The 22,098-nt window shown below is 43.6% G+C and overlaps 1 protein-coding gene across 2 annotated transcripts in view; it reads left to right on the top strand.

Moving 5' to 3' along the window:
* The window catches only part of Bltp2 (bridge-like lipid transfer protein family member 2), a 30,741-nt gene that overhangs the window by 4,319 nt on the left and 4,324 nt on the right, over positions 1-22,098 (top strand). The window contains exons 8-31 of one of the 2 annotated variants that reach the window (XM_052196087.1): positions 532-655; positions 796-920; positions 1,172-1,239; positions 1,329-1,474; positions 2,063-2,181; positions 2,290-2,453; positions 2,598-2,856; positions 3,614-3,819; positions 6,856-7,948; positions 8,333-8,524; positions 8,655-8,857; positions 9,010-9,128; positions 9,250-9,470; positions 10,027-10,214; positions 10,340-10,439; positions 10,568-10,770; positions 12,232-12,526; positions 14,689-14,846; positions 15,355-15,561; positions 18,891-18,990; positions 20,113-20,295; positions 20,772-20,893; positions 21,643-21,798; positions 21,880-22,001. In XM_052196087.1, coding sequence (XP_052052047.1) covers positions 532-655; positions 796-920; positions 1,172-1,239; positions 1,329-1,474; positions 2,063-2,181; positions 2,290-2,453; positions 2,598-2,856; positions 3,614-3,819; positions 6,856-7,948; positions 8,333-8,524; positions 8,655-8,857; positions 9,010-9,128; positions 9,250-9,470; positions 10,027-10,214; positions 10,340-10,439; positions 10,568-10,770; positions 12,232-12,526; positions 14,689-14,846; positions 15,355-15,561; positions 18,891-18,990; positions 20,113-20,295; positions 20,772-20,893; positions 21,643-21,798; positions 21,880-22,001 — 4,873 coding nt within the window. Of the gene's footprint in view, positions 1-531; positions 656-795; positions 921-1,171; positions 1,240-1,328; positions 1,475-2,062; positions 2,182-2,289; positions 2,454-2,597; positions 2,857-3,613; positions 3,820-6,855; positions 7,949-8,332; positions 8,525-8,654; positions 8,858-9,009; positions 9,129-9,249; positions 9,471-10,023; positions 10,215-10,339; positions 10,440-10,567; positions 10,771-12,231; positions 12,527-14,688; positions 14,847-15,354; positions 15,562-18,890; positions 18,991-20,112; positions 20,296-20,771; positions 20,894-21,642; positions 21,799-21,879; positions 22,002-22,098 lie in introns of both variants that reach the window. The other variant, XM_052196086.1, reaches the window with a different exon arrangement.

Genomic DNA, 22,098 nt, shown 5'->3' with positions numbered 1-22,098 from the left:
GTAGAAAAACCAGTGGCTTCACTACTTGTTGACGTGTGAGTCATTAGACACTATGACCTTTGACTAGGCAGAGGAAGAGGAACTAGGCATTTCCTTGTTCTGAGTCAAAGAACCTACATCTAGTGGTTACTTACTGTGGTTAGCACTCTGTGTTTTATGTATGTTTTTACTATCTTTTCTTCATTTCACAAATAAGGAAACAAGCCTAGAATAATCATGTTAGCTGACTTGGCTGATGTCTTATATTTAGCGAAAGTGAATGTAAATTACTTGACAGTCAAGTCCATATTCTCTCCATTATACCTAACTATCCACCTTACTGTTTGTGCTACTAGAGTCTGAGAAAGGAAGTATATCAGGCACCTGGGTCTGTGATGTTTTGGGCCTTGTGCCCACTTAGGCATTTGCTTAGCTTAGCTTTTTACCTTCCTATGTGTATGAGGATATGACTGAAGAGGGGCAGGGCTGGGAGGATCTGAGAGTGTTAAGGACTGTCAGGTTCTTATGGATATTATTTATTCCTATTTCCAGATTTGACTGAGAACTTTGCTGAACCAACTCTTCCTGGCCTGTACATCCTCCAGCGGCTGCCAGACCAAGTCGAGGTGAAGATGGAGAACACAAGTGTGGTGCTGTCTATGAACAGTCAGAAACGGTAAGGTCCCACCCAGACTGTGGGGTGATGGTGTGTCTGCTGGAGCCCACAGCTAGTCTTAGTATTCACTGAGCCTGTCTGGAGAGCAAGGAGGAAAGGCCTGCCAGCTGCTTCTGATGTGAACTCTGTCTCTGGTCCAGGCACTTGACTTGGACACTGAAGCTGCTGCATTTCCTCTACCACCGTGATGAGGATCAACTGCCCCTTCGAAGCTTCACAGCGAACTATGATATGGCACAGATGAGCACTGAACTCCTGTTAGAAGGTTCGTGGAAGGGGTTACTGGTACTAACAGACAGGAGGACCAGGCATTCTGTGTTAGTGCACTACCTGGTTTAATATCACTGTGGAGGAGATGTCATATCACTGTGGGTGGAAGGAGAGAAGATGAGAAAATAACCCTGACTCAAAGTGCTGATGGCAATGTCTTCGTCTTCTGCCTGCACTTGTCTATTTCCTAGTTATACGTTGTGGCTTCCCTGTGGCTTTCCCTCATCTGGCTTTGGCTTCTTACAGATGGGTTGTTGCTGTCCCAGAGTCGCCAACGGATTGTCTGCCTCAACTCCCTCAAGGCTAATGTGCAGGTAGGCTGCGAAGGATCTTTGTCTGCTCTCTTCACGTTGCATGACCAGTTCTGGGAGTAAAGCCCACACTGGGGTCTTCTCATTCCCAGGTAACCACCATCGACCTCTCAGCTTCTCTAGTTCTGAACACCTGTATCATTCATTACCGACACCAGGAATTCTCTCACTGGCTGCTTATGCTAGCGCTGGAGACCCAAGGAGCTAGCTCACCTGATCTTAAACAAAGGAAGAAAAGGTGAATTTTAGGTCCTCTTATCAGGTGTATTCTTCTTATTCAAAGTGGCATCTTGTGTTAAATATATATTTGTCTGAGTTCCCTACATCTTCATTTCAGAAGCAAACCTGTTGTATATATCTTCCCTGTTACAGGGATTATATCCTTTGTTGGTACGAGGATACCATTTTCATGTTTTCATTCTCAGTACCCAGCACAGTGCCTTACTTATAAGAGAAGCACAGCTGAGGTGAGAAACAGCATCTCACCTGCCTTGGGCTATAAGGTGTGCTGTCAGATTTGCAGAACAGTTTTTGTTTGTGTAGTGTTTGTGTTGTTCTGTACACAGAAAGTGATTTGTAAGTGATGCTTTTTGTTACAAGGAAGAACTGTGCAATGTTGCCTATATTTATTATATTTGGCTATCAATGTGTAAATTTTGTAATTTTGACTTTTTAAAACTTTGTCTTCATATCTTTCTGGTGTTCCTTCAATTGTAGCTGTTGCCAGGCCGAAGATTTATGGCAAAACTAAACTGTCAGCAACTTTGAGAACTGTTCCTTGACAGGAAGTGGCTGTTATAATGATGTCAGTCTTATCCTTGTGTAGAACCTTCCCTCAGATCCTGGCTCCCATTATCTTCAGCACCTCAGTCTCCAATGTCAGCATTTCCATTCAGCTTGGAGATACACCACCTTTTGCTTTGGGGTTCAATTCCATCTCCCTGGGTAAGGCTCAGGGATGGGAAGGGGATGAGGATTTGCCCTTTGGTTATAGCTATGTCTATTTCATGGCCACAGTACCTAAATTGACTACCTCTTTACCATGTGTTTCAGACTACCAGCACCTCCGGCCACAGAGTATCCATCAGCGGGCAGTCCTAACTGTAGATCATCTCTGCTGGCGTGTGGGCAGTGACTCCCACATTCAGCGGGCACCACATCCACCTAATATGCATGTTTGGGGTGAAGCACTTGTTCTGGACTCCTTCACACTACAGGTAGGTGGATGCTGTGGTGTAAGGGTCCGCAGAGCTCCCTGTCCCAACATGCTTCTGAGTATTGAGTGTGCTCATGGTGTGGGTGCTGCATCAGGGTATTCTGACTGCATCTGCATTGTTTCAATAGGTTTCCTTTTTTTCTAGGGAAGTTATAACCAGCCCCTGGGCTTGTCCAGCACTCAATCCAATACTCTCTTTCTTGACTGTACTATTCGAGGACTTCAGGTAGAAATATCAGACATCTGTGCCCAGTGTCTGTCTCGAATCCTCTCCTTGGTGATTCCACAATCTGAAAAGTCAGCTGTCTCTAGGAAATCTTCACTTGGGGAATCTGTGACCTTACTGTGGAAGGTAGACTTGAAGGTGGAAGACATGAACCTGTTCACTCTTTCTGCACTGGTTGGTAAGTGGAACAGGAAGTCTGCTGAAATTCTTCTTTTCATTAAGGAAGCGTGTTATCTGGGAAGTTTCCATGTTAGAAAGGCTTAAATGACAGGCTTTGTGCTGCTTCTTAGAGTCTATTGAAGAAGGAAGTATTAGAAAAAGACACAAATGGGAAAAATCTAGCCTCGATGTGATCAGAGAAGGAGGCCCACGTAGTGTTTCTTCTGTTTTGATTTTTTTCTTGATGGATGCTCATGTCCAGTGTGCCCTCTAGCTTAGAATTCTTCAGTTCGACCTAACAAATGTTGGGCTTATAGGTGTGTCTGGTTCTCGCGTAGCTTTGTGTTTTCTTTGTTTCTTTTCCTTCTGGTGGTTTTTGTTGTTGTTTTGTGTCTTTTCTTCAAAACAGTATTTCTTTGTGTAGCCCTGGCTATTCTAGAACTCGCAGTAGACCAGGTGGCCTCGAACTCAGAGATTCTCCTGACTTTGCCTCCCCCGTGCTGGAATTAAAGGCATGCAACTAGCTTTTAATTTTCTTGTATATAGTTCTGGGGAGTAAATTATGTGTAGATAATTTCTAGACACTGAGAAAGTTCATTGACTTGGTCAGATCTAGTTAATAAGTAATAATAATAATATTAATATTATTATAAGTTTTCCTAACATATTAGGAATCACTTAGGGGAAGTGTGGACTAAAGACAGGAAAGGGATAAGGAAGGACAAAGGACAGGTTGTCATTTCAGAACTTAGAATGTCTTGGTTTCTTGATGCCAGGTGCTTCAGAGATACGACTGGACACACTGACTGTCTTGGGGAGTGCTGAGACCTCCACTGTGGGAATTCAAGGACTTGTGCTTGCATTAGTAAAATCAGTCACAGAGAAGATGCAGCCCTGTTGCAAGGCTCCTGACATCCCCACGCCAGTGCTGGGCCTCTCCATGCTTTCCCTCACCTACCATAGCAGCATCCGCTCTCTAGAGGTAATGGTTAGGGCTAGGGACCAGCCTGGATTTGCCTGCCACTTAAAGCATTCTATGGTCTTTTTGACTAATGTTGTGCTGGTGTCCATCTTTCCTTACTTCTTAGATTTTCTAACATTTTATTGTGGTGGTTTTTTGTTTTGTTTTGTTTTGTTTGGTTTGGTTTTTTTTTGTTTTTTGGTTTTTGTTTTTTTTTGGAGACAGGGTTTCTCGGTATAGCCGTGGCTGTCCTGGAACTCACTCTGTAGACCAGGCTGGCCTCGAACTCAGAAATCCGCCTGCCTCTGCCTCCCAGAGTGCTGGGATTACAGGCGAGCGCCACCACCGCCCGGCTTTTTTTTTTTTTTAATTTATTTATTGTTATATATAAGTACACTGTAGCTGTCTTCAGACACACCAGAAGAGGGCATTTGATCTCATTACGGATGGTTGTTAGCCACCATGTGGTTGCTGGGATTTGAACTCAGACCTTCGGAAGAGCAGTCGGGGCTCTTAACCTCTGAGCCATCTCTCCTTGTGTTTTTATAAATATATGCAAAACACAGAGAGAACATTTAAATTTTGATATTTCCAACTTCAATAAATTTCATCTTGTTGCAGCTGTACCTATTTTAACTTTCTCTACCCCAAACTCTGGAGTTGTTTTAAAGGCGATAACAAGTGTATCATTTTAATTATAAGTTTTTCAGTGTGTATATATAGGACATATATATATATACACATATCATATAGTGTATGTGGGGGGGGCTGAGGACCTGAGTTCAAATTCTTTTTTTTTTTTTAAGATTTATTTATTATATGTAAGTACACGGTAGCTGTCTTCAGATACCAGAAGAGGGCATCAGATCTCTTTACGGATGGTTGTGAGCCACCATGTGGGTGCTGGGTTTGAACTCGTGACCTTTGGAAGAACAGTCGGTGTTCTTACCCACTAAGCCATCTCTCCAGCCCCTGAGTTCAAATTCTTAGTACCCATGTAAAAGCTAGGCCTGTGGCCCTAGCATGAAAGGATGGAGCAAGTGGATCATGAGACTCGCAGGCCTTGTATGTAAAAGTACTGGTCACACAGTATAGCAAGTTTGACTGGAACAGCGAGTTTCAGGTTTAGTGAGCGACCTTGTCACAAACAAACAAACAACCCCCCCCCCAAAAAAGAACAACAACAAAAAAAAAACAAGTGGAAGATTGAGTGTTGATGACATGCCTTTAACCCTTGGATGAGAGGCATAAGTAGGCAGATCTCTGTGAGCTCAAGGCCGCCCAGGACTACACAGAGAAACCCTGTCTCAAAAAAACTAAAAAACCAGAAGAGAAAATAATTGGATCTGGAGAGATGGCTCAGTGATTAAGAGGATTTATCCTTCTTGTAAAGGACATGTAGGTTCAATTCCCAACACCCGCATAGTGGTTCATAATCACCCATAGCTCCAGTAATCGGGGGATCTGATATCTTCTCACTTTAGCATGTATTTTGTGTACATACATACATGTAAGCAAAAATTAATATGCTGAGTGAGTTCCAGGATAACCAGAGCTACACAGAGAAACCCTGTCTCGGAAAAAAAAAATTAATACGCATAAATCCTGGGGTTGGGGGGGTGAGGGCCTGATGGCTCTTTTTTTTTTTTTTTTTTTTTTTTGTTGGATTTGGTTTTTTTCGAGACAGGGTGACAGGGTTTCTCTGTATAGCTCTGGCTGTCCTGGAACTCACTCTGTAGACCAGGCTGAAATCCACCTGCCTCTGCCTCCCAGAGTGCTGGGATTACAGGCGTGAGCCACCACCGCATAAACATGTTTGATGTTAGGCCTGACAGTCGCCAGAACCTTTTTTTTTTTTAATGTATTCATATGAGTGCACTGTAGCTGTCTTCTGACACACCAGAAGAGGGCATCAGGTCTCACTGCAGATGGTTGTGAGCCAACATGTGGTTGCTGGGAATTGAACTCTGGACCTCTGGAAGAGCAATCAGTGCTCTTAACCACTGAGCCATCTCTCCAGCTCCCCAGAACTATGTCTTGAAAGTTACCCTCTAATATCCATCCATACATTATGGTTCCTGTGTGTGCTGACACACTGACACTTTTACGGAAGCACTTAGTTCCTTAGAAGGCTAGAAGAGATCTGATGATGGAGGGTTTCCAGTGTCTTTCTCCACAGTAGCAGGTGAGTATGGGACCTTCATAGAAGGGAGGCATTGAGTTCACTTTCCTTTGGAAACTAAGGAGGTTGCATTTCAGAGACTGAACTTTAGAGAACATCTGTGTCTTGGTATTTCAATTTCTCATCCCTTGAGCTATTCAGAACTGACTTTGTCTTTCAGGATGACCAGGACATACATTCATAATAAGTCAGTTGTTGTGTTATACTGTGTGGCCAGTACTTTTACATTGTGTTTTAGTACCATTAAGTCACCTAATTCATTGATGAAACATTTCAAGTTGCACTTGTTTTTGGATATTGTTCGTGGAATTGGTAACTTCTGTGTGGTGGAAATATAAAGCAAAATGATTATTAATCTGTGTATACTAGTTTTAGTATGGTAAATACCAAAGAAAACATGACTCAAATTTATAAGGCATTTTAGAGTCTACTAGAGGAAAATTCAAATGTGTAAGTGCTCATAAGTGTGAGATAAATGACAGCCATGAGCTAAGGGGAACCAAGCAAGGCAGTAGTAGTTAATGTGGTTTCTTTGCTTGCTTGCTTTCTTTCTTTCTTTCTTTCTTTCTTTCTTTCTTTCTTTCTTTCTTTCTTTCTTTCTTTCTGTCTGTCTGTCTGTCTGTCTGTCTGTCTTGGTTTTTTGGATTTGGTTTTATTGAGACAGGGTTTCTCTGTATAACCCTGACTGTCCAGGAACTCACTCTGTAGACCAGGCTGGGCCTACAGGCATGCACCACCACCGCCGCCCGGCTAATGTGGTTTCTTAAGAAGGACTTTTGGGTTGAAGTAATTTGTGAACCTGGTAGGCAGGTGTAATGGTCCTGTTACTTCTGTTCTGAGACATAGTGACTGACATTCTTTTCTTACACTCCAAGGTCCAGTGTGGTTCGGGGCTGACTTTACTCTGGAGCCCCCCAGATCACATGTACCTGTACCAGCACGTCCTGGCCACTCTACAGTGCCGAGACCTTTTACGAGCTACTGTGTTTCCTGAGCTTATTGAGTCCCATTCACTAAAGGCTCCACAGGCCACTTCTGAGTCTGAAGACCATCTCCCTGAGTCATCCCTACCTAGGCGGCTACTAACCCTGACCCTGGAGGTGAGCACTGCCAAGCTAACAGCTTTCGTGGCTGAGGACAAGTTCATTACCCTGGCTGCAGAGAGTGTGTCACTGAACCGGCATGGAGGTTCGCTGCAGGCTTACTGCCCAGAGTTGGCTGCTGGCTTTGATGGCAATAGCATCTTCAACTTCAAGGAGGTAGAGGTGCAGCTTCTGCCTGAACTGGAAGAGATGATCCTCCACAGGAACCCCTTCCCTGTACTGCAGACCCTCCGCAATCGGGTTTGGCTTCTTTCCCTTGGATCAGTCTCAGTGGAGTTTCCTTATCAATATGATTTCTCTGGAACTTTGGATGAGGCCGTGGGAGTTCAGAAATGGCTAAAGGGGCTGCATCGAGAAACTCGTGCTTGGGCTTCCCCAAGCCCTGCCCCTCTCCCACCTGATTTACTCCTAAAGGTTCAACACTTTTCTTGGGTTTTCCTGGATGACATCTTTGAGGTGAAACTTCATGATAACTACGAACTGATGAAGGATGAAAGTAAGGAGAGTGCCAAAAGGCTGCAGTTGCTAGATGCCAAAGTGGCCGCCCTGCGGAAGCAGCATGGGGAGCTGTTGCCAGCTCGAAAGATTGAGGAGCTCTATGCCTCTTTGGAACGCAAAAACATTGAAATCTACATCCAGCGCTCTCGGCGTCTCTATGGCAACACACCCATGCGCCGCGCACTGCTCACTTGGAGCCTGGCAGGGCTGGAGCTGGTGGCTTTGGCGGATGTGTCCTTCCATGGGCCAGAGCGTGTGATAGAGCAGGTTCGGGAACTTGATCCTGGCAGCCCTTTTCCTGCTGAAGGAATGGACCTTGTCATTCAGTGGTGTCGAATGCTCAAGTGCAACGTCAAAACCTTTCTGGGTAAGTGCACCTCTTATTTGTGGAGCTTGGTTTTGTCCTGTGGTGCCAGGAAGCGCTCTGATTGCAAAGGAGCTAGGTTGTACTGGGAGCCATAGTTGGTCTGAGTAGATGGTGCTGCTTTCCTTCCTCTGTTCCTGATTTTCACCCTGAAACTATTCAGCTGACATAACAATGAGCACTGCCTTTTCTAAGGTTAGTGTGGCTCTTGAATTTTATGTTCTCTCTGTCCCTCACTTTTGCTTAGTGGTCTTTATGACCTGTTCTAGCTTTGCTACATAATTGTCAGCCCTTGTTCTCTAGATTGGTTATAGATGGGTAAAATGACAGCAAGGGGGGAAACATGTGAAAGTAAACAACCAGTGTTCGTCTGCTGTCTAATAATAGTTCGGATCCGAGACTATCCACGGTACCTGTTTGAGATCCGGGACTGGCGGCTAATGGGTCGACTTGCAGGCACTGAGCAGAATGGCCAGCCGTGCTCCCGTCGACGTCAAATCCTGCATTTGGGGCTTCCCTGGGGTAACGTGGCAGTAGAAAGGAACATGCCCCCACTCAAGTTTTATCATGACTTCCACTGTGAGTAAATCAAGTAGTTGGTTTGGCTGAGGGGTATTTATGGGTCTTGGGTAGAAGATAATCTGAGGTCCTTTTGGAGCAAAGGAAGAATAGAGGTGTTTTGTATTAAGTCTGCATTCCTCTACCCTAGCGGAAATCTTCCAGTACACAGTGGTGTGGGGCCCATGCTGGGATCCAGCCTGGACACTGATTGGTCAATGTGTGGACCTCTTGACCAAGCCTTCAGCTGACCCCAGCCCACCTTTGCCCTGGTGGGATAAGAGCCGTCTTCTGTTCCATGGGGACTGGCATATGGATATTGAACAAGCAAACCTGCATCAGCTGGCCACTGAGGTGAGGGCCTCCATGGAGTCATTTCCTTGTTAGGATAGTATAGTTGGGACCTGTACAGCATGTGGGGTACGAAGAGAAAGTTACTGATTTGGGAGACTGCTCTTTTATCTATGGCTCACCCTTGTTCTTTGGGATCGGGTGGGTCATTATAGGATCCATACAATACAACTGAAAACATGCACTGGGAGTGGAGCCACCTCGCTTTTCATTGGAAACCTGGTCAGTTTGTGTTCAAAGGGGATCTGGATGTCAACGTAAGAACAGCTTCTAAGTGAGTGGAGTGACAGGTGGGGGCCTTAACTAGATGGGGGAGTCGGGGTGGAGGGAGAGGGGAAGAGCCAAGGGAAGCAAGTGACCAAGTCTCTGAGGGCTGGGGCTCCGTTGTGAGGCAGGTATGACGACTGCTGCTTCCTTCACCTGCCTGACCTCTGCATGACACTGGACCTACAGTGGCTCTGCCATGGGAACCCTCATGATCATCACAGTGTCACTCTGAGGTCCCCAGAGTTCCTGCCTGAGGTACCCTTGGGCCAGCTCCATGACTCCTACCGGGCCTTCCGCTCTGAGAACCTCAATCTCTCCATCAAGATGGATTTGACTCGCCATAGTGGGAGTGAGACTTGGGCCTGGGACAGTGGGAGGCTGGGCTTGGTTCCTGACCACTTAGAGTGAAAGAGGGATGGGACAGAAGGACAGAACAGTTTAGGTTGGGACCTTAGCAGGAGGATTGGTTTGGACTGCTCTTAACAATAATACCATAAATTGTGTTGCTTATGAGCAATGAATATTTTCAAAGTTGTATAGTCTAGGAAGTTAAAGATGTGAAAGTCCTCAGTTGACCCAGTGCACCGTTTTCCATCAATATCATAAGGTCTTTGTCCTTGCTGTCAATCAGCATCTCTCATCAATTCCATCACCTTGGTGTATAGGATTTTAGCAAAAAAAAAATCTGGCTGTTGGAGTCGGATAGGGGAATGAACAGACAAGCATTTAGACCATGGCAGTAAGTGAAAGCAGAGAGCTTAGATCCTTGTAAGAAGTGCTGGGGACACTGAGTATGAGGAGGGTGTGTGGGTTTTGTAATCTCTAAAAATGAAGCTAGGCAAGCACCACCTCACCAAGCTGTTTGAACCACAGCTTGGATCTGTCTGTCCTGTCCTTTGTAGCAGTATCCCAGCCCCGAATTCTGCTGTATAGTAGTACCCTGCGCTGGATGCAAAATTTCTGGGCCACTTGGACTAGCATTACAAGGCCCATATGTAGAGGAAAGCTCTTCAATAACCTGAAGCCCAGCAAGAAGAAGCTCGGCCAGCACTACAGACAGCTTTCCTGTACCGCACTGTTTCCCCAGCTACAGGTTAGACGCGGCATCTAACACTTAACTGGGTTCCCTTTCTTAGTTTTTTATTTTCTAACATACTGAATCTCTTAATCCTCTCTTCTGCCATCCTTTCTTCAGTTTTTTTTCGTTCTCTTTACCAGGTACATTATTGGGCTTCCTTTGCCCAGCAACGGGGCATCCAGATTGAGTGCAGTCAGGGCCATGTCTTCACTCGGGGAACTCAGCGACTTATACCTCAAGGTCAGGCCAGAGTTGCTGTTTCTTCTGGTCTGTCCCTTGGGTTTTTCTTCTTGGTTCCATTCTCCTCTTCCCAAATGACTCACATGCTTTCATTCCATTCTGCATGGAACGTGTGCTCCTTTCATCAGCTGGCACAGTGATGCGGCGCCTTATTTCTGAGTGGAGTGTGACCCAGATGGTGAGTGACTTAAGTCAGGTGACTGTTCATCTGATGGCTTCACCCACTGAAGAGAACGCTGACCACTGCCTTGATCCCTTGATCACGAAGACCCACCTATTGAGCCTGTCTTCCCTTACTTACCAACGGCATAGCAATCGCACCACTGAAGAGGTACTGTTTGCGTCTCTCTCTTTTTTTTTTTTAAAGATTTTTTTATTTGTTTTATGTATATGAGTACACTATAGCTGAACAGATGGTTTTGCGCCATCATGTGGTTTCTGGGAATTAAAGGGAATTCCTGGGAATTCTGGAGGTCTCTGGACCTTTGCTTGCTTGGGACCCCTGCTTGCTTTGGCCCCACTTGCTCCAGCCCAAAGATTTATTTATCATTATATATAAAGTATACTGTCGCTGTCTTCAGACACACCAGAGGAGGCCGTCAGATCCCATTACATATGGTTATGAGCCACCATGTGGGATTGAACTCAGGACCTTCAAAAGAAGGTCTTAACCCTGAGCCATCTCTCCAGCCTGACAGTCTCTCTCTCTCTCTCTTTTTTTTTTTTTTTTGGTTTTGTGTAGCCCTGGCTGTCCTGGAACTCACTCCCAGCACTCTGGGAGGCAGAGGCAGGAGGATTTCTGAGTTCGAGGCCAGCCTGGTCTACAGAGTGAGTTCCAGGACAGCCAGGGTTATACAGAGAAACCCCGTCTCGAAAAAACCAAATCCAAAAAAAAAAAAAAAAGAAAGAAAAGAAAAGATGTTTGTGGGATCAAACAGAGGTCACCAGGGCTTGGCAGCAAATACCTTTAAATGCTGAGTGTGATCACTAGTACCCACTGCTGATGCTTCTGTTGCTTTGTTTTGTTTGTTTTTGAGATAGTCTCGCTGTGTAGCCCAAGCTTGACTTGAATTTTTTGAATTTTCCGTCCTCTTGCCTTAAGTTCTGGGATTGCAGGCATGTGCTATCTGTTACATGTAGATATCATCCTTCTTGAAAATTCCTGAGCTATGTATGCAGTTCAGTGTTAGGGTATTGGGTTAATGAGTTCAGTCCCTGGCACCACCATTCCCCACAAAAAAGAAAATTCCTTTTCTTCTCTCTCTCTCTAAAAAAATCTCTTGGTCTTCAGGAAATAGAATAAAATTATTTTCGTTTTTTTTTTTTTGTTTTTTAAGATTGTATTTATTATGTATATAGTGCTCTACCTGCATATATGCCTGCCTGCAGGCCAGAAGAGGACACCAGATCCCAGTTCAAATAGTTGAGAGCCACCATGTAGTTGCTGGGAATCGAACTCTGGACCTCTGGAAGAACAGAAAGTGTTCTTAACCTCTGAGCCATCTCTCTAGCATGAGTAAAAGTTCTTAATACTTCATTTAGTGCTGACTTTCTCCATCTTTTCCAATTAAGTATAGCTTTTGAAATTAACTGATTCATTAAAATTGCATTAAGTATAGTTAGGATGTAGTACATTAGTACATTACTTTACATCCTAAGACTACTTAATATTTCTCCAGGGTCTTTCCATTTTTTCCCTCTGTTTATAGCAAATTTGTCTCTGTATTTTTTTTGTTCAGGAGTAGTGATGGGAATGTCTGTGTGACCCTGGTATCCTTTTCCTGTTTCTCAGGAGCTTTCTACTCGAGATGGTGATCCTGCCTTTCATACACACCAGCTGTATTTGGTAGATTTACGGATTTCCTGGACAACCACCAACAGAGACATTGCCTTTGGCTTATATGATGGCTACAAAAAAGCAGCTGTACTGAAACGTAATCTCTCTACTGAGGCCCTGAAAGGTTTGAAGATTGATCCTCAGATGTCAGCCAAAAAGCCGAAGCGGGGTATCCCGCCTAGCTCCCAAGTTCCACCTCATGTCAGCACGCCCAGCTTCAGTGGACGGCCTGAGAAGGGATCATCAGGAGGTAGGCTGGACGATGAGGCTATGTGGGTTTAGGTTTAAAATGTGAACATGTTGGCCTGAGAAATGGCTCAGTGGTTAAAAGCACTGACTGCTATTCTAGAGGTCCTGAGTTCAATTCCCAGCAACCACATGGTGGCTCACAACTATCTGTATTGGGATCTGGTGTGTCTGAAGACAGTTACTCATATAAACTTTAAAAAAAAAAGTGAACATGTGCTTGGAAAAAAGGGCTTGAGAATAACTCAGTTGTGACTGGTTCCATCTAGATAGAGATAAGAGATGGAAGGGTTATTTATTTATGTTTGGCCATCTTAGGTTTGTATTGCTAATGTCAATGAGGAAGCCTCAAAAGTCTGACCCTGTGGCCAGGAGACCAGCAAGTACTGGGATCAGAAGAGAATTAGTAAGGGAAGACGCAGAAGTTAAGAATTGTTTCTTGGGGGCTAGAGAGATGGCTCAGCAGTTAAGCTGACAGTCAGTTAAGAGTACTGACTGCTCTTCCGAAGGACCTGAGTTCAATCCCAGCAACCACATGATGGCTCACAACCATTTCTGAGATCTGACTCCCTCTTCTGGAGTGTCTGAAGACAGCTACAGTGTGCTTACATATGACAATAAATAAATCTTTAAAAAAAAAAAAAAGAATTGTTTCTTGCTGGTGTAGTGGAACACATTTTTAATCTCAGCACTCAAGGTAGAGGACAGTCTGGTCTACACAGCAAATTCAAGGCCACCCAAGTCTGCACAGTGATACTTTTTCTAAACAAAACAATAACAAAATGGAATTATTTTTCTAATTTTCTTTTTTTTTGTTTTTTGTTTTTTGTTTTTCGAGACAGGGTTTCTCTGTATAGTCCTGTCTGTATTGGAACTCACTCTGTAGACCAGGCTGGCCTCGAACTCAGAAATCCGCCTGCCTCTGCCTCCCGAGTGCTGGGATTAAAGGCGTGTGCCACCACTGCCTGGCTATTTTTCAAATTTTCAATGTTGCACATTGAACTCAGGTCCTTGTACATCCTAGGTAAATACTAAGATCATATCTACAGCCTTGCATCATTTTGATAAATTTACTTTGTTGAGGCAACAAAGACTTAAGTGCTTAGCTGGAATAAAACTGAAACACTCCTAGGTTCTTTATCTGTAGCACTCTGGGAAAATCTTGACAGGTAAGTAAGACTTGGCAAGAAAGGAATGGGCATTTTAGGGTATAACAAATATGAGGGAATGCAAGCTAATGGTGCCTCTGAGAACAAGGTGTGAAGAGTCAGTGCCACTAGAGAGGAATGCAAAGAATAGGGAAGTTACAATGAAAGGGAAGGAAATGAGGTGAGGGCTTAAGCTGAGTTGACTTCAGGGTATGGCTTGAGTGGAATCTGTGGAAATGGGGAAAGGAGTAGTCAATGCAGAGGGAATGGCCAGGATAGGAATGGAAAGAATGATGTGCTCAAAGATGAAAAGTTTGTTTTCCTTAACACAGTAATAAAGGGAGAGTGAGGAGTGGGTTAGAAAGATTGCTGGGATGGAAATCGTTGGAAGACCTTCCACATAGGTCCTTCATTAGGAATGGAGAACCGTTGAAGTTTTTGACTAGACTGTCATAATTAGATTTCGATAGTTGGGAAGGTGGTAGCTCTAGCAGTGTTGTGTGGGAGGACTGGTGGTGGACCGACGGATGAGGAAACTATCACAGTATATCAACAGGAGGGAGCAAGGACTGGAAGGAGGTGGAACAGTTGGGATGGGTAAGAAGGACAGAATGCCACTGTGCATATTGGAGACCATGCTGCTGGAAGGAGTTAAGATGGGGAAAATATAAGCCTGTTGTGTAGCACTGTAGAAGCAGGCACAAGTGGGCACACCTGGGTTCAGTTCCTACCACTGTCTTAATGAGGGCCTTAGGAACAATAATAGTGCCATTTAAACTGGTATTTCTATTGGAAATTGTTCACTTTAATTTTATTAACATTGAGGGGGAATTAAATTGCTTTTATCTTATCCTTTTGGGTCAAGGGTTGGCTAGAGTGAACTGCACCAGTGTTCCAGATTGAAGATGTATCTCAGTCCTTACGTAGACAGCAAGTAATGGAAGATCAGTGTGGCCCTTCATGTGATCTCTTTCCTTTTGAGACAGTGACCTTTCCCCACTTCTTATTTCTTTGCCAGGTGCTTACATGTTGCAGAAGCTGATTGAAGAGACAGATAGATTTGTAGTATTCACAGAAGAGGAGTCTGGTATGAGTGACCAATTGTGTGGCATTGCTGCCTGCCAGACAGATGACATATACAACCGAAACTGCCTTATTGAGCTGGTTAACTGCCAGGTATCTTTTTTTAAATAGGACACCAGTATTAGGCTAGATCCCAAATCAAAATGTTTACTTTCCTATAATTTATTTAAAAAAGGAAATGATAGAGTTCCACAAGCTGGGTGTGGTGGCAAACACCTTTAACTCAAGTGCTGGCACTTGGAAGGCAGAGCCAGGTGGATCTTTGAGTTTGAAGACAATATAGTGAGACCCTGTCTCAAAAAAGGGGGCAGAGAGGGGGTTCCACTGTGTAGCTTAGGCTTGCCTCAGACTTGGCTGTCTTGACTTGGTTTCTTGAATGCTGAGGTTATGGGTTTGTTATTGCCAAACTCAGTTCTTCTCCACATACAACTATAGAATGGGTGGCGAGAACTCAAATTTGTGCCTTTCTATAGGCATCCTGAGTAACACTTCCATGTATAAAACCCAATAAAGCTTACTGTAAGCTAGAGTTAGCAGTGATCTGAAGACCCTTCTCAGCCAGCCCCCTTTGTGTCTAAAACTCCATTTCTCTTTGACGTAGATGGTTCTTCGTGGAGCAGAGACAGAAGGCTGTGTCATTGTGTCAGCTGCCAAAGCCCAGTTGCTGCAGTGCCAACACCATCCAGCTTGGTATGGTGACACACTGAAACAAAAGACTTCCTGGACTTGCCTGTTAGATGGCATGCAGTATTTTGCCACCACTGAAAGCAGCCCTACTGAACAGGATGGCCGGCAGCTCTGGTTAGAGGTTAGTCAGCCTGGATGGGGAGGTCCATTGTATATCTCTAGTTTTCTGTAGTTGGCCCTTTCAACTAGAACCACTGGGAAATTCTTCTGCTTAGTAGAAAAGGACGCCGTTGGACACCGTGAATGTGAGCAGCCTCTGTGCTGTAGGCACATAGTGCTTTTTTCTCCTGTGGCACTATTATATTTACCATCACTAGAGTAAATAGACAGGAACTTCTTTATTTTTAGTTTGTAGCCCCTCAATAAATGTTACACAAACAGGCAACTAAGAAAATAGTGGGTCTGAGAACTTTGTTTTGTCTGTTTGAGACAAGTCTTGCTATGCAGTCTGGTGTTAAGCCCAGGTGGCCTAGAACTGGAGACCCCTTTGCCTTAGTATCTGTAGTGCAGGAAATGTGTCACATGGCTAGTCAAGTTTTTTTATGGCCTTTCATGAAGATAATTGTTTCAGCAATCATTGTTGTTGATAACCTCTTTTGTAGATCTTCTTGTCCCTGGCCAATACTTCTGCAAAGGAACTTCTGGTTCAATCAAGGCAACCTCAAGTATAATGATGCCAGACACAGATGAAGATTTAGATTAGATGTCAAGCCCAGTATGGCCAGGTTGTTAGTAACATAGGAGGTTAGCTAGCCATGTCTATTACCAGTAATCTATTACCAGTCACAGAAAGTATAGCTGGAGTTCTGGCTCAGTGGTAGCATTTGGTTAACATGCATAAGGCCTTGGGTTTGATCCCCACAACCACCAAAGAATCAAGGATGTAGGAGTGGTAATTATCCATGTAAAGGTGGGAAGAATTTTCTGGGTCTACCATTTTTAGGTAGTGTCACCTTTTATAGTTGAAGACGTTTTTCCTCCCCTAAGTTGCATTAGCATTAAAGTGAAGATCCTTGGAATTAAAAAGATATAAAGAATATGAATTATTTTCTTCACCATGTGACTTTGTGATTCAGTCGATCTGTCATCTAAATCCTGGATCTCTTAAGATATTTGTGTGTGTAATATATATATTTTTTGTATTTTTTAAAATGTGTTTGTGAGTTGTCATGTATGTATGGATACCCTCAAAAACTAGAAGAGGGTGTCAGGTCTGAAAATGTAATTACAGGTGATTGTGAGTTGCCATTTGGATGCTGGGACCTAAACCTGGGTTCTCTGCAAGAACAGCAAGTGTTCCTAACTGCGAGTCATCTACAGCCCCTAAATTCTTATTTATTTTCATTTACTTATGTATGTCTGTGTATCCAGTATATTCTTGGTGCCTGCAGAGGCCAGAAGAGGGTGTTAGATCCTATGAGACTTGAGTTACAAGAAGTTAGCTGTCCAATTGATGCTGAAAATAGAACCTTCATCTTTGAGAAGAGCAGCCAGTGAGTGCTCTTAACCACTGAGCCATGACTCCAGTCCTGAAGCCTTGACCTTACTGCATTGATTTTTGTTTTGTTTTTTATTTTTTGTTTTGTTTTTTTTTTTCCGAGACAGGGTTTCTCTGTGTAGCCATGGCTGTCTTGGAACTCACTCTGTAGACCAGGCTGGCCTCGAACTCAGCAATCCGCCTGCCTCTGTCTCCCAGAGTGCTGGGATTACAGGCATGCGCCACCACCGCCCAGCTTTTTGTTTTGTTTTGTTTTTTGATGCATTGATTTTTTTCATTCCATTTATTCTGTTAATTACCCTGATCTCCAAATTGACAATATCAGAATGGTTTTAATTTTTAAGTAGCTGTATGTATGAGTGAGCTTGTAATGTGTGTGCAGTGAATATGTACCTGTGCATTCACAGAGGCCAGAGGAAAGGGCAATTAAGCGAACTTCTATCATGTTGGACCTTATTCCCTTGAGACACAGGGTATTTCATTGAAACTGGAGCTAGGCTGGGATCTAGCAACCTCCAACTTGCTTCTGTCTTTACCTTCCATAGAACTGTTTTTTTGTTTGTTTGTTTGTTTTGTTTTGTTTTGTTTTTTGGAGAAAGGGTTTCTCTGTGTAGCCCTGGCTGTCCTGGAACTTTCTATGTATACCAGGCTGACCTCTAACCCAGAAATCTGCCTGCCTCTGCCTCCCAAGTGCTGGGATTACAGGCGTGCGCCACCACCACCCGGCTAACTGAGATTGCAGGAATGGGTGGTCATCCCTAGATTTTTTTTTTTCTTCCTGATACAGGTTTTCTCTGTGTAGCCCTGGCTGTCCTGGAATTCACTCTGTAGACTAGGCTGGCCTCGAACTCAGAAATTCTCCTACCTCTGCCTCCCAAGTGCTGGGATTAAGGTATGTGCCACCTCTGCCCAGTACCATCCCTGGATTTTTACATTAGTGCTGAGGAGTTAAACTCAGAACCTGTTATGTATGTGTAAGAGAGATCTCTTGTTTTTAGAGGTTAAAAAATAGTTTTGTGGGGTCAGTTCTCTCACTTTTTTTATGTGTGAGTGCCTAAATGTCTGTATATCATCTGCATGCCCTCTGACACCAGAAGAGGGTGTCAGATCCCAGAACTAGAATTACATATAGATAGTTGCTGATGTCGGTGCTGGAAACTAAACCCTGATCTTCTGGTAGACAAATGCTACTTACTGCTGAGCCATTTCTCCAGGCCCATCCTCTTCCCCCTTTTATGTGAGTTCAGGGTTGAACTTAAGTTATCAGACTTGCTCAGCAAGCATTTTACCTACCGAGCCGTCTTGGCTATATTTTTTGAGGTCTCACTGTGTAGTATTAGCTGCTTAGCATTTGATAGGTAAACTAGACTGACCTCAAAATCCAGGAAGCCCGGAGATCTGTCTTCCTCTTAAGCCAACTGCTGGGATTACATGTGTTAGCCACTATGCCTGGGTTCAGAGGAGTTCTGTCTGAAGATACAAAATGGCAAAAACACAAAGAATATACCAGCTAGGAATTGTGGCTCATGTTTATAATCCCAGCACTTGAGAGATAGAAGCAAGGTGGAAAACTCCCCCCAAAAAATGTTAGGTGTTTTTTTTTAATTATGTTAATCACTTTATGAACATCATAAAGTGTCTATACATGAACTAAGGTGACCACACTATCACTGGGTGATACAACCTCTTGTTTTGTATTTGTGAGAGTCTCATCTATGTATTCAAGACTGTCATGGAACCATGTAGTCCAAGCTGGCCTCAAATCTGTGATGATATTCCTGCCTCACAGTCTCTCCCTGGGATTACAGGTCTGGGACTATCATTGGGCTTGCAATCTGTCATTGATCGAAGCATTCTTTTGCAGCACATGACTTGGAAACATAGCCATCTATGGTGGTGTTAGAATAAGTCACCTTTTCCCGGGAGCTAAAGGTCCTTCAATGTGTTTGCAGGTGAAGAATATCGAGGAGCACCGGGAACGCAGTCTGGACTCTGTTCAGGAGCTGATGGAAAGTGGGCAGGCAGTGGGAGGCATGGTCACTACAACCACAGGTCAGCTCTCTTCCCTCTCCCAGAGGAAATGTGCATCCCAAAGGGGCCTCATTTTCTTATCTAACCTACTTTCTGTATTTTTCTTTTCTTTTTGTCTCAGTTTGCATAGGCTAGGCTGTCCTCAGACATGAGCCACATGGGTTTATTTTTGACAATACTAGGAATCAAGCTCAGTTTTTTTTTGTTTTTGTTTTTGTTTTTTGTTTTGTTTTGTTTTGTTTTGTTTTTACATGCTGGGCATTTGCTGTACCAGTTGGAAACCCAGCCCTGTCTATCATCTATCTTTCTCTTCCAGATTGTCTGTCTGTCTGTCTGAGACAGGGTCTTATTATACAGCCTCGGATGTCCTCACTTTCATGTATACTAATCTGGTCTACAACTCACAGAATATCTGTTAACCATACCTGGCCCCAAATTTTTGTTTGTTTTGTTTTTGACTTATTTATGTGCATTAGTGTTTTGCTTATGTATTTATGTGTGTGAGGGTATCAGATCCCCTGGAACTGTGCTTACAGACAGTTGTGAGCTGCCATATGGGTACTAGAAACTAAACCCTGGGTCGTCTGGAAGAGCAGCCAGTGCTCTTCCAGCCACTGATCTACCTCTTTAGCTGCAGAAATCCTTTTTTTTTTTTTTAAGATTTATTATTATATGTAAGTACACTGTAGCTGTCAGATCTTATTACAGATGGTTGTGAGATGTCATGTAGTTGCTGGGATTTGAACTCAGGACCTTTGGAAAAGCAGTAGTGCTCTTTTTGTTTGTTTGTTTTGTTTTTTGTTTTTTTGGATTTTGGTTTTTTTTTTGAGACAAGGTTTCTCTCTGTGGCTGTCCTAGAACTCACTCTGTAGACTAAGCTGGCCTCGAACTCAGAAATCCGCCTGCCTCTGCCTCCCAGAGTGCTGGGATTACAGACGTGCGCCACCACCGCCCAGCAGTAGTAGTGCTCTTAACTGCTGAGCCATCTCACCAGCCCTTATCTATTCTTAACATCAGTGTATGTTAAAGTAATATTTTTTGCCAGTCTAGACTTTTAGAATTCCTTAGACATAATATTCAGATGGGAGCTCTTATCACATCTTTTATGGTGACTCTCTTTCTCTTCTTTTCACTTCTTCCCAGATTGGAACCAGCCAGCTGAAGCCCAGCAAGCCCAGCAAGTCCAGCGGATCATTTCACGTTGTAATTGCCGGATGTACTATATTAGCTACAGCCACGACATTGATCCTGAGCTAGCAACTCAGATTAAGCCACCTGAGGTTCATGAGAACCAGGAAAAGGAGGATCTCTTAAAGAAGCAGGAAGGTGTCCAGGCTTTAAAAGTTTTTGGAGAGAACAAGGGATTTGTGAAAGTAGTTATTCCCTTTGTGGTTTTAAGACAATAGACATTAAAAAGGTTCCTATGCACTATTGGTACTAACACTTACTTGACACTGCATTTTGTAAGTCCAGCCATTAGAAGAACAACATGGTTATTACTTAGAATTCTGTAATGAGCATATTTCTATTCCTGGGTGCCTCTTCTTCCCTTTGTGTTGTTGGATTGACTAGCATGAGTGGTTTCAAATGTTCATTAGTCTGGGTAGGGTGGCACACAACTTTAATTTAATCTCCACACCCGGAAGGCAGAGGCAGGTGGATTGAGTTCCAGGCCAGACTGGCCTAACATAGTGAAACCCTGTCTCAAAAAAAAAAACAAAACAAAACAAAAATACGGGTTAGGAGATTTAATATTTAGGGAGAAAATTAAACCTGTTATTTATCTGCTTATAATTATCTAGGAGCTGTGGATACTTTCACTCTCATCCACCACGAATTGGAAATTTCTACCAACCCAGCTCAGTACGCTATGATTCTGGACATTGTGAACAACCTGCTTCTCCATGTAGAACCCAAGCGGAAGGTGAGCGTGAGCCTTTCTAGAATTCAAGGTAGGCTCACCTGAACTTTGATCCCAGTTATGTAAAGTAGTGATGGGCTGGTGAAATGACTCAGTGGATAAGAAAGAAATTAATATCTCACCCTAAAAGGGGACTTATGATTTGTACATCTTCTCAGTCAATTACAGCTATTAGAATATTGTTAATGTTTACGTATGTCTAAGACTGTATAGCTAGGTCTCTACTCAGTCACCTAAACATCACTAATAGTGATGACTACACATTTCTGCCTTCATCTCTACACTGTGGGCCTAGCTTATGAAATCTTATGAATGTGGATTGCAGATCTTTTTTACTGACCTACCCCTTACTCTTACTACTGATCCCAACCAGTAAAGGTCAGCTTTCCAGAAGAGAGCACCATTCACTTTTCTACAAGATTTACTCTTTTAAAAAAAGTATTAGTTCAAGGGGCTGGGGATAATCCATTAGTAAAGTGTGTACTTAGTATGTGTGAAGCTGTGGGTTTTATTCACAGCACCACACAAAACAAAAACGTACACTTCCCCCCCTTTTTTTAAATATTTATTTATTATATGTGAGTACACTGTAGCTGTCTTCAGACATACCAGAGGAGGCCATTAGATTTCATTACGGGTGGCTATGAGCCACCATGTGTTTGCTGGGATTTGAACTCAGGACCTTTGGAAGAGCAGTCAGTGTTCTTAACCACTGAGCCATCTCTCCAGCCCTCCCTTTTCCCTTCTTTTAGGAGCATAGTGAAAAGAAACAGCGTGTCAGGTTCCAGCTCGAGATCTCTAGCAATCCCGAGGAGCAGCGCAGCAGCATATTACACCTGCAGGAGGCTGTGCGGCAGCATGTGGCCCAGATAAGGCACCTAGAGAAGCAGATGTACTCTATCATGAAGGTAGTCATCCTGGGTAATCTGAGGAGACATCTCCTATGATAGATACAGAGGATCTCTTAAACTCTTTTCTTGGTTCCTTAGTCTTTACAGGATGACAGCAAGAATGAGAACTTGCTGGACCTAAACCAAAAGCTTCAGTTACAGCTAAACCAAGAAAAGGCCAACCTGCAGCTGGAAAGTGAAGAACTGAACATCCTCATCAGGTACCCAGAGGCTTTTGCCAGTCTCAGCCTGAGCTGGTTTCTCTTTTGTGCCCTTACAGTCTTTAAGTTTAATGTGTGTTTTCAAAGACTTGTAGAA

The sequence above is a fragment of the Apodemus sylvaticus genome, chromosome 10, assembly GCF_947179515.1.
Source record: "Apodemus sylvaticus chromosome 10, mApoSyl1.1, whole genome shotgun sequence".
Taxonomy (NCBI): Eukaryota; Metazoa; Chordata; class Mammalia; order Rodentia; family Muridae; genus Apodemus; species Apodemus sylvaticus.
Note: the sequence above shows the minus strand (reverse complement) of the source record. Positions and strands in the feature narration are given on the sequence as shown.